Source organism: Drosophila subobscura, chromosome A (genome assembly GCF_008121235.1).
Source record: "Drosophila subobscura isolate 14011-0131.10 chromosome A, UCBerk_Dsub_1.0, whole genome shotgun sequence".
Lineage (NCBI taxonomy): Eukaryota > Metazoa > Arthropoda > Insecta > Diptera > Drosophilidae > Drosophila > Drosophila subobscura.
The window spans coordinates 4,708,919-4,723,426 of record NC_048530.1 but is presented as its reverse complement, the minus strand read 5'-3'; the positions used below and the strand labels follow the sequence as shown (position 1 = coordinate 4,723,426).

The 14,508-nt window shown below is 46.9% G+C and overlaps 1 protein-coding gene across 1 annotated transcript in view; it reads left to right on the top strand.

Moving 5' to 3' along the window:
- The window catches only part of LOC117890075 (platelet binding protein GspB), a 124,435-nt gene that overhangs the window by 59,973 nt on the left and 49,954 nt on the right, over positions 1 to 14,508 (top strand). Inside the window, exon 2 of the mRNA XM_034794723.1 lies at positions 12,170 to 12,330. Coding sequence (XP_034650614.1) covers positions 12,190 to 12,330 — 141 coding nt within the window. The 5' untranslated portion in view covers positions 12,170 to 12,189. The remainder of the gene's footprint in view (positions 1 to 12,169; positions 12,331 to 14,508) is intronic.

Sequence of the window (14,508 nt, the reverse complement as noted above, 5' to 3'; positions counted from 1 at the left end):
GGCAACAACGAGTTGCAATGCTTGTCCCGTGGTTCGCGGTGTGGCTGCGGTTGCCCCTTTTTTTTTGTTGTTCGTTGTTGTTGCTGTTGCCTGATTGTCTTAGGCTAAGCACAAATTGAAAAATCATCTAGCCGAACCGAACTAAACCAGGATGTGCCACGAACGGAGGTGCCCCAACACACAGCACTGAAGGCCAAAGCCAAAGCCAAAGCCAAAGCCAAACATTTGCACGTCAAACAAAGTGGCAGTGAAATAACAAAATTATGTTGGCAGATTTGTGGCGACGGGGCCCGGCAATGGAAATTATTGCAGCAGCAGCAGCAGCAGCAGCAGCACCAGCTCTTCGTGTCGCCTCCACTTGCCACTAGAGAGGGGGGAGCAGGAGGAGCAGAGGCAGAGCAGAGGCAGCTCCAGAGATCCATAATTGCTATGTGGTGGTCCCTACTGTTGGTAGCTGCTGCTGCAGTTTAAGTTACTGTTTGCTGCAGTTGCAAGTTGCAAGTTGCAATGTGGTTTGGTTTTTCTTTCTTTATTTTTGTTTGTTGCCTGCCTGCCTGGTGACGGTTTGCCTGCCGCACGTGAATGATGTGGCGTGGGTTTCCTCTCTGCCTTCGGGGGCTCCAATTCTAGCAGATCTTATGGCAGTCCCGTTTTTGCTTCAACAAATTACCCATAAGCGAAAGGACACCACACCATCGTCGACACTAGAAGGTGCATAAATTGTATTTAATTTTTGCGCTACAGTTGCACAGTTGCACAGTTGGAAGCCCAAGTGATGCCACACAGCCATAACAATGCCACATGCCACGTACCATTTGGCCCAACAGTCGCGTCCACAATCACGTCAAGTGTTTATTTGTTTATGGGAATTTTCTTTTACTTTACTTTGCTTTTTGCGTTTGTTTTGCTTTTGTTTTTGTGTTTTACTTATTTCTAACCGAAAACCCGTAAGCGGAGCAAGAGCTTGGAGCTTGGTGCTGGGGCATCTGAAGAGAGTCAGTCAGTCTCCTTCCACTCGGGTGAGTGGCATGTTGCATGTGTGGCAGTGGCCGGTTGCTCTGCTGGTGGCTGCTGGTGGTCTTCTCCTTGTTGCCTGGCGTTCCATTCGTGCATTTGTTGTTGCTGTGTGTTTGCCGCAATTAGCGTGTGGGCAGTGCCTAGTGGGTGGAGGAGAGGCAGAGGCACAGACACTGTCAGGATGGTGCAGTGGGGGAGGGGCTGTGTGGCTGCAGGAGTGAAAGTCATGGCACGAGGCGAGGCTCCTTTTTGGCATCCATTCCAATCCTTTGTAATGTTTTCCATTCCACCAAGTTTCATTCCACTTAATTCCGCCATGCCACGCAGTTCTTTGCCACTCTGTTCTATTCCTTGTTCCGCTTGCTTCCATTCCATTTCATTCCAGTGCCAAATGAACACCTGTTGCGCTTTTGTTGACTCTTGAACCGGTTCGTGGTGGCTTACGAGCTCGTTAGTTAATTCAAAGCTGTAAATATTATAACAGACCGCGTTCCATTATTGTATTAGCAACAGATTGGGAAATGGCTGCTACCAGATGTGCAGACAGAGCGAGCTGACGATTGCCGGATAAGTTTCGAGGCAGAGTTACAGCCACAAAAATGTCTTTAGGAATGATTTGAGGTAGTCAACTCTCCCCTCCAGAGATGGATGGATGGATGGGGCAGCTCCTTCTCTACCCTGGGGAGTGGACAGTCATTTTGACAGCGATTTTCCTCTCCTTTTTGTATATTTTTAGAAGCGGTTTTCCTGCTTTCCTGCTTTCCCGCCACCTCCTGCTCCTCTCTCTCCCTCTGCTCCTCTGACTATTTTTAGGCTATGAAAATTGGCTTACAAAAAATGACGGACGGACAGACAGAAGGAGCTCCGTAAAGTTATTTCAAATTAAAATGGAAATTTTCTATGTTTTGTGTTTGGTTTTTTCTTTTCATATATTTATTTTTTCGCCGTCGTCGTGTGTGTGGTGTGGTGATTGATGTGGGTTAATTTGGTTTTATTTGTGGCAGGCCGAGAGGGGTTAATGGTGGGGCCAAGAGTGGGTTAAGCTCTGTGTTTGCTGTAGCGAGAGAGAGGGAGGAGTAACAGTAATTGGTGGCCGAAAACTGGCGTTGAAAAGTGGAATATTCAGAGCAGTAGTGAAGGAAAAATGGTCCGAATAGAGTGAGAGAGATAAAAGTGAATGGTGGAATGATGGAATGCGGGAGTGCGGGACTGCGGGAATGCTGGAATTGTGCATGGTATAGATAACAAATTAAAAACAGATTGAGATCACAGATCGGACTGGGAGGGGAACGACAGAATGATGGAATGATGGAACAGTGAGGCGAAATGGATACAGAAGTGAGAGTTTCCTTTTGCCAGTTCCTCAGATGCCAATGTCCCACATTGTTTCCGTTCGTTTCGTTTGTAGCGTATCCTTTCGCTTATGGAATATTTCTGAGCGGTGCATCTCTTACATCAAATCTCCCTCCCTCCCTCACTCTGTCTATGTGTGTGTGTGTCATATGATTTGTTGTGATTTTTGTTGTTGGTTGTATTTTGTTCACATTACTCATACGCCATGTTGCACACAACAAAAGGCGCGTATAAAATAACAGATTTATGCCTGCGTTCCAGCCAATGACACGCCAATTAGCCCGCCACCGCCGCCGCCGCACCAACAACAATAACAACAAGAACAGCAACAACAGCGGCAGCTGGCTGCCACAAGAAGCTTGCCACAGCAGCAGCAGCAGCAGCAACAGCCGCTGCCACAAGAAGCTTGCAAATAAAGCTTTGACATTTTTATGATGCTAAGCGGAGTCGCAAAATAAAGGCTTGACTGGCATAAGAGGACTGTGTGCTGCAGGAGATACACAGAGGGTGTGGCAGGGATGGCGGGGTGGGGAGGGGTGTGTGTGTGTGTGTGCTGTCGAAAATGTGCTTGTGGCAGCAGCTGCAGCGCCTGACCTTTGCATGTGCCGCAGAGTCTCGGAATTGAGTTTGACAGCTGCTGGGGCGACACGATCCGATTGCGATTGCGATTTCGATTTCGATCGCTCTTTGACCTTAATACGCGCCAGCTGTGCGCGCGTCAACACCCCCGAAACACACACACACACGCACACACCCGCCATAAATATGACGGGGAAAATCTGTGTGGTTACCGCCGCCCGCCCGCCCGTCCGTCCATTGTCATTTGACACCTAATTTGGTGGCACACACACGCATAAATGTGCAACACCCGCTGGCGAAACAGCAACAGCAACAACAGCAACATGTTGCTGCCACTGTGCGTGCGGCAACATGGAAAATGCATGTGGCACACAAACAAGTAGCAATCCCCTCTCCCACTCCCACTCCCTGTCTTTTGGCCTTTCTTGTAATCAACGGGGCAATCTCATTAATAAATTGCGCTGCATGCAACATGTTGCATGTTGTTGTTGCTGCCGCTGCTGCTGCTGCTGCCGTAACATTAATTGGCTGCTTAGAGAGCGGCTAACAAGGCAAGCGGCTGCCCCGAAGTGCCTACCAGTGGGTACAGTGAGTGCTCGCTCCTGAGGCTTAAGTTTATTTTTCGCCGCACAAAAGTTGATTGCAGAATATTACCGAGCATAAAAACGCATAGAAACCAAAAACAGAATCTTCATAGAAATCGCAACAGAATTTTACACAAAAATTTCCAATAAATCCTCGGCTCCGACTCCTCACAGATTTGCGCGAAGAATTCTCAAGAGCTTGCAAATAAAAAGGAAAGTCACAGAATTTATTATTGAATCCTTGCTGAATTTGTGTTAATTTCTGCATCGACTTCTGCTTTTTGTGCTTTTGTTTTTGCATTCGCTTGCATTCTCTTTGGAGTTTTCGCTTGTGCATCCGTGGAATCGAAACAAAATGTGCCCTAAGCGAACGGACACACAAAATCCCTTTTTGCTTTTCGTTCGTTCTTCCTTTAGCGGCCGTCCGGGAGCTGTTGTAGCTGTTGATCGGCAAACGTGCCACACATTATTTGTGGATGCAATTCTCAAGGTTTTCATCGCCGACCGATCTGGCCACTGGTTCTCATTGATTTTGGGTGCCTGCTAATTGATTTTTATGCACCCATGCAGCGTGGCCTCCACAGCAGCAGAGGGGCAGGCAGGCGGGCGGGGCAGGTGGGGCAGGCAACATTGCAACAAGGCGGCGGCACATATTTTAAACACAAATTACAAAGCAATAATCATAAATCTTTTTTGCGGCTCTCTGTGGCTTTCTGGCTCGGGCCACTCGAGTCACTCGAAGCAACATGTTGCAGCGGCACAAACATTTATCAAAAAACAACAAAAAAACAACACCGTATGCCTGTGTGTGTGTGTGTGTGTGTGTGTGTGTGTGTGGCAGATGTGGCAGACAAATGAGCATTGCGTGTGCCATATCAAAATATGTTGCCACTGTCCAGTGTCCAGTGTCCAAAATCCGATGCTGCTGCTGCTGCTGCTGCTGCTGCTGCTGCAGCACACAAAATGTTGATAGCTTTGTGGCAGCAACATGGAGCTAAAATGGAGCACGTGGCCGCCGCTGCAGCGCAACATGACAGCAATTATGGTTGTTGTTGCTGTTGCATCCACATGTTGCATCCACTGCCTGCCTGCCTGCCTGGCTGCCTGCCTGCCTGCTGATTGCTCTTGATTAAATGCTAGTCACTCACTCGAGTGGAAACTGCCTGCCTGCCTGCCTCCCGGAAATTGTTTATGCCACGAGCTGCTGCTTGTTGCAGCCGTTTACGCACATTTCTCTGTGTGGCACAAAGCGTTTTTTTTTCTTTTTTGCCCACTTCCTGGGGGCCGCAGCCCAGGTGTTTTTTTTTTGTAACTTGATTAGTCCACCGGCTGGAAATTTCCGGCGTCTTGGACTTGACCCAAAACATCAGTTGTATGGCAGGCAGAGTGCCACAGTGCCACATGCCACACAACAGCACAGAGACAGACCTTTTGGCTTATTCAGTCTTTAATCACGAAAAGTATGAGAGGAAGCAGCAAGATCGAAGCTTAAAAGATTTATATTTGAAATCAAAACAGAAACAGATCAAGCCGAGACATTCCTAGAAATCAAACTCTTTCTTTTCCCTCTCTGTCTCTCTGTCGCTGTTTCTGTCCCTCTCATTCTCTCTTGGAGTCTTCAGGGTATAGTTATTGGAATCTAATTGCCATTGCCACCGATCTAACAGCAACGAGGTGAAGGCGAAACAACAGGCAAAAGCGGCCAGCAGTCGGCAGTCGGCCGCTGCATGAAAATGTTTGTATGAAAATTGAAAATGATTATTGCACAATTTGCAAGCGACTGAACGATTGAGTGAATGAATGACTGAATGAATGAACGAATGAAAAGAACAACTAACCGACAAATAGTCAAAGTTTGTCGAACGTTGAATGTTGAATGCCGACTGTCGATGCTTTGCATTCGACACGCAAAAAGCAGCAACGGCAACAGGCAAAAGGCCTTTGAGGCCGTTGCTTCATCATGTGGCAGACTCTGCACACCGCAACAGCAGCAGCAGCAGCAGCAGCAGCAGCGGCGTTGCAACAATTGGCTAATAATATAAATTTTGTGGCCAACAGTGGCAGCGGTGGCAGCGGTGGCAGCCAGACTCAAACTTTGACTCTCGCTTCTTGGTCTCATTTTGTTGGTTTGGTTTGTTGTTGGTTTGGCTTTTGGCTTTTGCTTTGGTTTCGTTTTGGTCTCTAATTTAATTGCATTTTCAATTGCTGTTGACCTGCCACTGTCACACATACACACGGTGGTGCCAGTGCCACAGAGTGGAGTGCAACAAGTGCTGCTGCTGCTGCTGTTTGCCACAAATAACTGCAAAGAGGAGAACCACAAGAACTGTATTGTTGTGGCTTATCTGCAAACAGAAACAGCCGCTTTTCGTGGCTGCAGTAAATCAGCTGTTGCAACTGCAACTGCAACTGTGCAACTGTGCAACTGTGCAACAAACTGCCAGGCAACACGCATGCGCCGCCAAAAGTCATGTTCGTGCCACAAAGGCGACACCCAGGCCATACATATTTGTAGGTGGCAGGCAGCCAGGCAGGCACAAAAGGCAGTCCGCTGGCATAATAATATTTTGGCATATATTTGTTGGGTCTTTTGCGCTGCCCTTTACGTGTGGCAGCAGCAGCAGCAGCAGCAACTGAACTGGACTTGCCACAAAAGAAAGCTGCGCAAACAGAGATCACTCTGCCTCTCCCTCGCTCTCTCTCACTCGCTTTAAATGCTCTGGCCAATTTATGAGCCATGGCCCAGAGCGAAATCCTTTCACCAGCAAACGCGATTAATAAATCAATAAAGAAAAAATAAAGAAAAATAAAAGGAGAGCATTCCATTTATAATCATAGCCGTGGTGGCCGCAGTGAGACTTCCGCGGACAGTGACAAGCAGCAATTTTGAGCTGGCAACACCTCGGACAGAGTGCCTGCCACACAATGCTGCCACAGCAGCGGCGCAGTGAGGGGAACAATTAAGATCTGGCCAGAGATGACCGCGAATTATGCGCAGAGCAGACATGAAGAAGAAAATCTAAGGCAATGCCTCTGACGGGCTGCTGTTGTTGCAACATGTTGCGCAACTTATCAAAATAATCATCATTCACATCGACAAGACTGCAACATGAACAGTGGAGCCGCCACCGACACTGCTGCCACCGCTGCCACCGCTGCCACCGCTGCGCAGGCAGCATTATGATAATCGCAAAACTGTGTGTCGGCAAATGTTCAAACGCGAGAGGCAAGCAGGGAGCAGGGAGCAGGCAGGGAGCTGCATGCCACAGCCAACAACAAGAGCGAAATTGCAACTGTTTTGCAGCTTGAACACCCCTAGACCTAGACCATGCCTTGCCCCTTCATGTTGCAATTAATAATCGCCCAAGCAGTTGGGGGAATATTACGCACCAGCGGATACCTCGCGTGCTGCCATCCAATTTTTCGGGCACTGCCTTACCCTTTGTCTCTGCACCTCTTTCATTTTTTTTAGAGGGTATCACAAAAACGAGGCGCGGCCTTAGCTGCAAAACAACAAAAAAAAAAAACAAACTCAAAAACTGAACTGCATCGTGCGCCCTTCTTTTTGATTTAAAATGTGCCGCCATCGCACGTAGGCGTACTCACACGCAGTGTGTGTGTGCCCCACCCCGCCTCACACCCCCTCTTTTGGGGGCAGAGCAAGTGGCAGAGCCACACTGTGGACTGTGTGCCGCAAAAGGCAGAGCCAGAGTCAGAACCAGAGTCAGAACCAGAGCCAGAGCCTTGCCTTCATCAGTCAAGTGTGTGTCTTGTCTTGTCTAGAACTGGTAGAACAGTGGAAGGATGCAACTGCCACTGCAACGTGCAACGTGCAACGGTAACTGCCACTGCCACTGCCACATCCATTTGTGAGCTGCGATCTGCGTGGGCTGCAGAGAGGAGACGCAACAGCAGCAGCAGCAGCAGCAGCAGATCATCATTGATCAGTGTCTGCTGACCATTGACCAGAGATTTGACTTTGATATCAATCACAAATTGTGTGTGATTCGTTGTACAACTTTCCCATAAGCGAACGGCACATGCTTTGCTTGGATCTGGCCACACTCGAACAAGCAGAGTTGTGCCTCTGTGCGGAATGCCTCTGCCTGGCCAATCAATGGACTCCTCTCTCACACTCTTCTTTCTGTGGCAGTCTCTGCCACGCCCACTTGTGGCCCACTTGGCAATTAAGTTTATAAATAAATAAATCAAATGCAAATTTCACCAGCAACAAAAAAGAAAGACACTGAAGAGAAAAAAAGGAGGCAACATGAAAGGCAAAACGACCGCCTCTTTGTGGGTGTGACAGATGCAGGGTGCACAGGGGCAGGGGAGTGGGATGTCGGCGCCTCAGGTGAGCGGCCAAGCATGACAGAGAGAGCCCCGATTCCAGTAGGTGGCAGCCAGAAGAAAGACGACTGAAGTTGTGGCAACAGCAGTAGCAGCAGTAGCAGCAGCAGCAGCAGCAGCAGGAGGGAAGAAGAATCGTTGGCGGCTCGTCGCCAGGGGAGCCTTAATTAGAAAATTGCTAATAACTCATGCACACGAACGAAATTTCAATATTAATGAGTTTTATGGTAAAGGCGACAGGCAAACAGCAAAGGCGCCACTCCAACAATTCGAAGAGGTGCAACAACAACAACAACATCTGCAAAAAAACTGATGCAGCAACAATAGTGCACCAAAAGCTTTGTAAACAACATTAATAATGGATCAACAATCCATGATGGCAACTCCAACACCGTTACAAGAACACCAACAACAATTTCAACAACAGCAGAAAGAGCTACACCTACACCAGCATCAACAGATTGCACTTAACCAATAACAAAATACATATTACAACAGCCAGTTGAATAACAACAACAACAACAACAATGACAATGACAACAACTGTAGATCACCAACAAACGTCAGAAAAATGCCTATAAAGGCTCCACGGCAATTCCACAACAATTACACTAACTTCAACAACAGATCTCAACAACACCAAGAAGAACCTAAGCTGGAAAACAAATTAGAACACAAGCAACACAACACCCCAAGAACAACAGCAAAGAGTGTCTGCAGCATGCAACAATTACAAGCAGCATTTAGGCCCCACAACGACACGGGGGTCTTTAATTGAAAAGAAGGTCTAGAAATACCATCGTGGCCCTCGTTCTTGACCATGTCTTCTCAGTGCACTGTGGGAGATCGATGCAGCAGCAGGGCAGTGCAGCAGAAACTTGAACCCCATCCACCGGCCATTCATTTGAGAGGCGACTGCTGGCTGCTGGCTGCTGCTTTTGGCTGCCTGTCTTACGCTCTCTCTACTGCCGCTCATTAACTTGGCTAAAAACTCAATGGGCGCACTGGGGACTCAAATGAGCAGCAGCAGCTGCGGCTGGGACTCGGGCGGGGGCTGCCCCATCATCATCGTTTTGACTGATTTAGTTGTCAGTGAGTGGCCCTGTCTCACTCGCTCATTGTGGTGCTACCACCTGCCACCTGCCTCCCTTTCTCACTCTCTCTCTCTCTCTCTCTCCCACGTTTCTAGTATTTTTGTGGAGCTCAACATGTGGCTCATAATTAGCATGCAAGCGGCATAAATCGCAGGCAGGCAGGCAGTGGCAGCAGCAGCAACAACAATTAACAGACCCAAATTGCATGCAACACAGCAGAAGCTTGTTCTTTTTTTTTGTTTTTTCTACGACTGCATAGTACGAGGTTTTGTTTTTTGTTTCTCTCGAGTTTTCCTTAGCGGCTTTCTCTTGGCTTTGTTTTCTCTGGCAGAGATTTGCATGCGAGCATGCCCTTTGGGCACATCGGTAGAGCAGGAAAGACATTTATGTGCTGTACAAATTAACCATAAGCGAAAGGCCTTACATAAGTCTGGTTGGCGTCAGAGGGTATCCCATGGTTCGACCCTTGCTTCGGGCATCTACGTTTGAGCCGCTTTCTGGCTGCCTACTTAGCATGCACTTCAGGCAGGCAGTCATTGACGTCTGCAACAGAACACGTAGGCAACAGCAGCAGCAGCAGCGACACCAACAACAACTACTGTCAATTATATTAGTTGTTGTTACTACACACAGCGCTAATTCAAAAATCATGCGTGGGCAGCACTTGCAACAGCAGCAACACGCCAGCAGCAGCAGCAGCAGCAGCAGCAGCAACAGCGACAACAACTTGGCCGCAACATGGCCACTAGCAACTTCTCTTAATTAAGTGTCGACCTGCTGTTGCATGCAAATGTTGCATGGAAGCACAAACGAACAAAAAAAGAGAAGTCGGTGCTGCCCCACGTCTTGCTTGGGCTGCTTGCGACCTTTTGCCATTGCGTGTTGGCTGCCACTTTGGCCATAATTTTCCAGCCGAACATTTGGGATTTTCTTTTCTTTTTCTTTCTTTTGCCTGAATTACCACTGTGATCTTTAACTAAATGAGAAGAGCTGCTACAGTGGTGGCAAAGCCTTGCAAAAGTGCTAATCATTCCATTCCATGCTGAATATAACAGCAAATCGCCATACAAAGTTTCCATAAGCGAAAGGATAAACTCAAGCTTAGTACGAGAATGTTTTTCATGGAGTTTTTCCTGGACTTTTAGTCAGTGTGTGCTCAACTTCGCACGACTTTTCCGAGTGCTGAATAAACAGACAGAGAGGGAGAGAGCGCTAGAGTGAGAGAGAGAGAGGGAAATAACAAAATGCATGCGTAATTTACGCTTTACGATCGCAATAGCTTCAGATACAGATTCTAACTCCTCTATAATATCGTTATCGGGGTCTCAGATCAAGGCTCCAAGCGAAGAGGGACAACAGGGAGAGGCAGAGGCAGTGTGGTGGCTGGCACAGAGGCACTGAGTCTGAGCTGAGACTGCGACTGCGACTGAGATCCGTCGTCGTTGCAGTTGCATGCTGTGTGCCCGGTGCGTAGTGCAATAAATCAAAGTTTTATTTGTTGAAATAAATTCAGAGTTTATTGCTTCGTTATTATTTTTTCGGTGCCTCGATGCCTGAGATTTCCAACACCCCAGAGAAAGGGAAGCAGAAATAGAGGAAAATAGAGACAGTAAGACAGACAGAGAGAGCGAGAGAGAGAGAGAGAGAGAGAGAGAACGAATCACCCGATGGCCGGAAATGTTTGTTGTTGTTGTTGCTGTTTGCAATTTCTTGTGGTCTCGCGCGGGGACTTACCTAATTTCAGATCGTTTCGTTGATTGCCTGAATGTTGGCCTCGTCGATTAATTATTTAACCATCAATTTAATGCAAAACTGATGGCACACAAAACACACATCCAGAGAGAGAGAGAGAGAGAGAGAGAGAGCGAAGGGGAAAAGTTTAACTGTGGCCAAACCGTAAAAGTAAGAAAAAAAGAATACTTGCCCCACAGATCCTCGGAGATCGAAATGTTTTGCTTGTTGAATTAGCAATGCAGAAGATTGATTTTTACATCACTTTGGGAAGCGGCGGAGGAGAGGCTTTGGTTCGCTTTTCTTGGCCATGGAATTCTTGAGTTTAGCATTTCCATTGCAGCGCATACTAATATTAAACATCTTTTGCCATTTCGAACAAAGAACTCTAACGGGGATTATGTCTCACTAGTTCGTCTCAGTAGTCTTTCTGGAATTTTTCCAATAATTTCAGACATGCTTTCGGTTGCCCATTTTTAATGGTTTTATTTTTATGTTTTCTTGCATTAAAATATTTTTCAATTTGTTCTCAATATTGTCGAAATTTTAAGCTCATTTTATTTTGGTAATTTATTATTTTGTTTGGATTTTAAAAGTATCTAATTTAATTTAATGTACTAAAAAATTTGTTGCAGCATTTGTTTTTTTTTCTTTGGTTTTCTTGAAAAGTGCAGGGGCGTGGCATTTGGTTCAATATAAACTCTCACTCCCCCACGAGTCCATCGATTTGCTGCAAAGTAATTTAATATTTATAATCGCCTGCACAAAAATCGAATAGAAAAAGGTGTACAACAGCTTTGGATGCATTTATGGCAAGTCAGCGTTGTTTTTTTTTGTTGTTTTTTTTGTGTGGTGTGTGAAGAAAAAAACCCAGTGACACGCCTAGTCACGCCCTCAATTGCACGTTGTGTCCACCTGCCTACTGGCTGCTTCTGCTGCTGCTCCTCCTCTGCCTGCTGCCCTGCCACCTCGCCAATTATCTCTTTGCACCTCTCACCTAGATAGAGATAGAGAGCGAGAGATGGAGATGGAGAGTGGAGGAGAGGGCGGCAGCGGGCGGTGCTGGTGGCAGTGACATTTGTGAACCCTGAAGCAAAAGATTTCGCAATTTGTTTGGCATTTGTGCGCAATCGCTTTGGCATTAATTGCACATAAAGATACACACACACACACACACACACACACACTACATACCAATATTTATTTATACATATGTGTATCTAATAGATACAAAGATACTTCTACATCGCCTGGCATGCAATTGATTACGCAATTTTCAATTAGCAGCAAAAAAGGCGTACGAATAAAACACCAAATTAAGAAATTAAACGCGAGTCGCTCGCGACAGTCATTCTCGCCTGAGTATTACCAACATTAAACACTAACTAACCAACAACAATCCTGGTCTAACTTTGTTCTTTTCTCTTTCTCTTTCTCCTTCTCGCTCTTTTCTTTCTGCAGCAGCGTAAGCTGTCACCGACATGGGCAGTGAGCACTACTGCTTGAGGTGGAACAATTACCAATCCAACCTGTTAGGGGTGTTTAGTCAATTACTACAAGACGGGAGCCTGGTGGACGTCACATTAGTTTGTTCAGAGGGCACATCCATCAGAGCCCATAAGGTGAGTCGAACAATCAATATGTATCTTTATTTATTATAGATTTAAGTTCAAGCTACCAAAAGTATGAAGTTCCCTCTGCATTTTGCAAGAAATGTTCCCATAAGCGAATAGATACAATTTCTATATATGTAAATTTTGCATCCCATTTGTTGATTTCCTTCACTCCAAAGAGGAAACATTGCGGAGAAACTCCAACAGTAAAAAATGCGGAAGCTAACGATCAAGGTCGCTGCCGGCCTCCCATCTGCGCCTCCACTCTGTCACGCGGTGCCACTGCCACTGCCACCTGGCTCTGGCACTGGCTCTGCCTTCTCCTTTGCCTGTGAAATGCCAGCCGCATAAATTAACGCAGCAGCAAGCGTAGTAGCAACAACAGCAACAAGATCAAATGCAATTTACACATTTGTCAGTAAATTGTCAACTTAACGCCGCAACACACTCTAAACGAGCCACAGCCTCAGTCGCAGCCGCAGCCGCAGCCACAGCTTGTTGCTACTGCCACACTGCTGCTGCTGCTGCTGGTGCTGCTGCTGCTGCCTGGCAACATGTTGACAAGGTCAGCCTCTAATAGAAATTGACTGCAATGGACCTGCCTGGCTGTCTGCCTACTGCCTACTGCCTGCCTGCCGCCTGCCTGCCACTTCCTCTCACTCGTCGCTTGCTGTAACTGCATAAATCATGCGTTTTGCCCAGAGAACAGCAAGAAAGCAAAAGCCTTGCTGTCAGCTGATCGAGCTGTTGATACCCTCCAAAAGATAGGCAGAGATAAATTCACGTCTCGTTCTCTCCTTCTGCCGCTGAACGGAGCTCCCATTGTATAGCCTCATCGCAGTCACTGCCAAGAGGCAGGGTATACCATATTATGGGGTATAACCGCACAACATTGTGCACACGTCTGTCAATTGAAATTCCTGTTAAATTAAGCGGAAAATATTTAACTGCGTTTACTGTTTGCTGCCGCAAAACAAGACTTTGGCTAAAGCCAAAGCCTACCTGCCGTTCGCTCCATCTTGCTGCTCTGCCTCGCACTCTCCTGCCTTGATAAAGTTATTTGAATCTGCAGAGAAAACTGGTAAATTGTTCAATTATAAATGTGCATCTATCTCCCGGCAGAGGGAGTGCCTCCTCCCAGCTCAGTTCAGTTACCGCGCGTGAGCATAGAGTGAAAGGATTCTCGCTAATTGACACTTGGTCTAATTATTTCTAATTTAGCCATCACTGAGTGTGAGCAGTTGCTGCGGAATCCTCTAATAATACAATTAAAGCAACATTTTCAACAGCCACAATCCACACTTACTTACATGTACACCTCCTCTGCCGTTTGCCGTTTGCTCATTCTGAGGGATGAGTGCGGGAAATCAACTTCATTAGAACTCACTCGAGTACCGAACAGCAAAGCAGACAAAATGCAAACAAACAAACAACAAACTGATGAGTTCATTTCCTTTTTAGACATTGCACAACACAACGAAAAAAAAACAAAGACGAAGAGAAGTTTTGCCATTGAGAGGACACATGTCCAGATGTCCCTTGATGCTTGGGCAAACTAATTAGCAAATGCTACCAGACGGGGGACAGGACAACTGTCTGTCTGTCAGCGTTTAGAAAGCGTTAGGCAAAAGCAAAGAAATGGCCAGCATTCGCCATGAGTAAAAGTCAAGAAAGGAAGCCAAGGATCTGTCATCATATGCCTGCCTTCCAACCCGCCCCGCCCCGCCCCATCCCATTCCATCCAATCCCAATCGAAAACCGAATCGAATCGAATGGCAAACGAACTGAAATGAACCGAACGAAACAGAACTGTCAATTACTTTTGCATATATCCTTCAGCAGGAGCAGCAGCAGTAGGGCCTGCCCGCAGGCGCCTTGGAAACATGCGACACCAGCAGGACCAGGGACAGGGACAGAAGCCAGGAGGCTCTGTGACAGACGAGGAGTGCTGCTGCTCATAGTAGAAGGAGCAGCCAGCAGTAGAACAAAAAATTGTTAAATTGATTAAAAAGCAAAGTGTCGATGAACGAGGCAATGATGACAGCAGGCAGGCTCAGGCAGGCAGCCAGGCAGCCAGTCATCCAGTCAGCCAGGAGTCAGGCGGAGGCTCAGCAGTGGCCAGGGCACAGGACATGCAACCGGGCCAAAGTCAATTCAATGAAAACAAAAAAAAAAGAAAATAAAAAC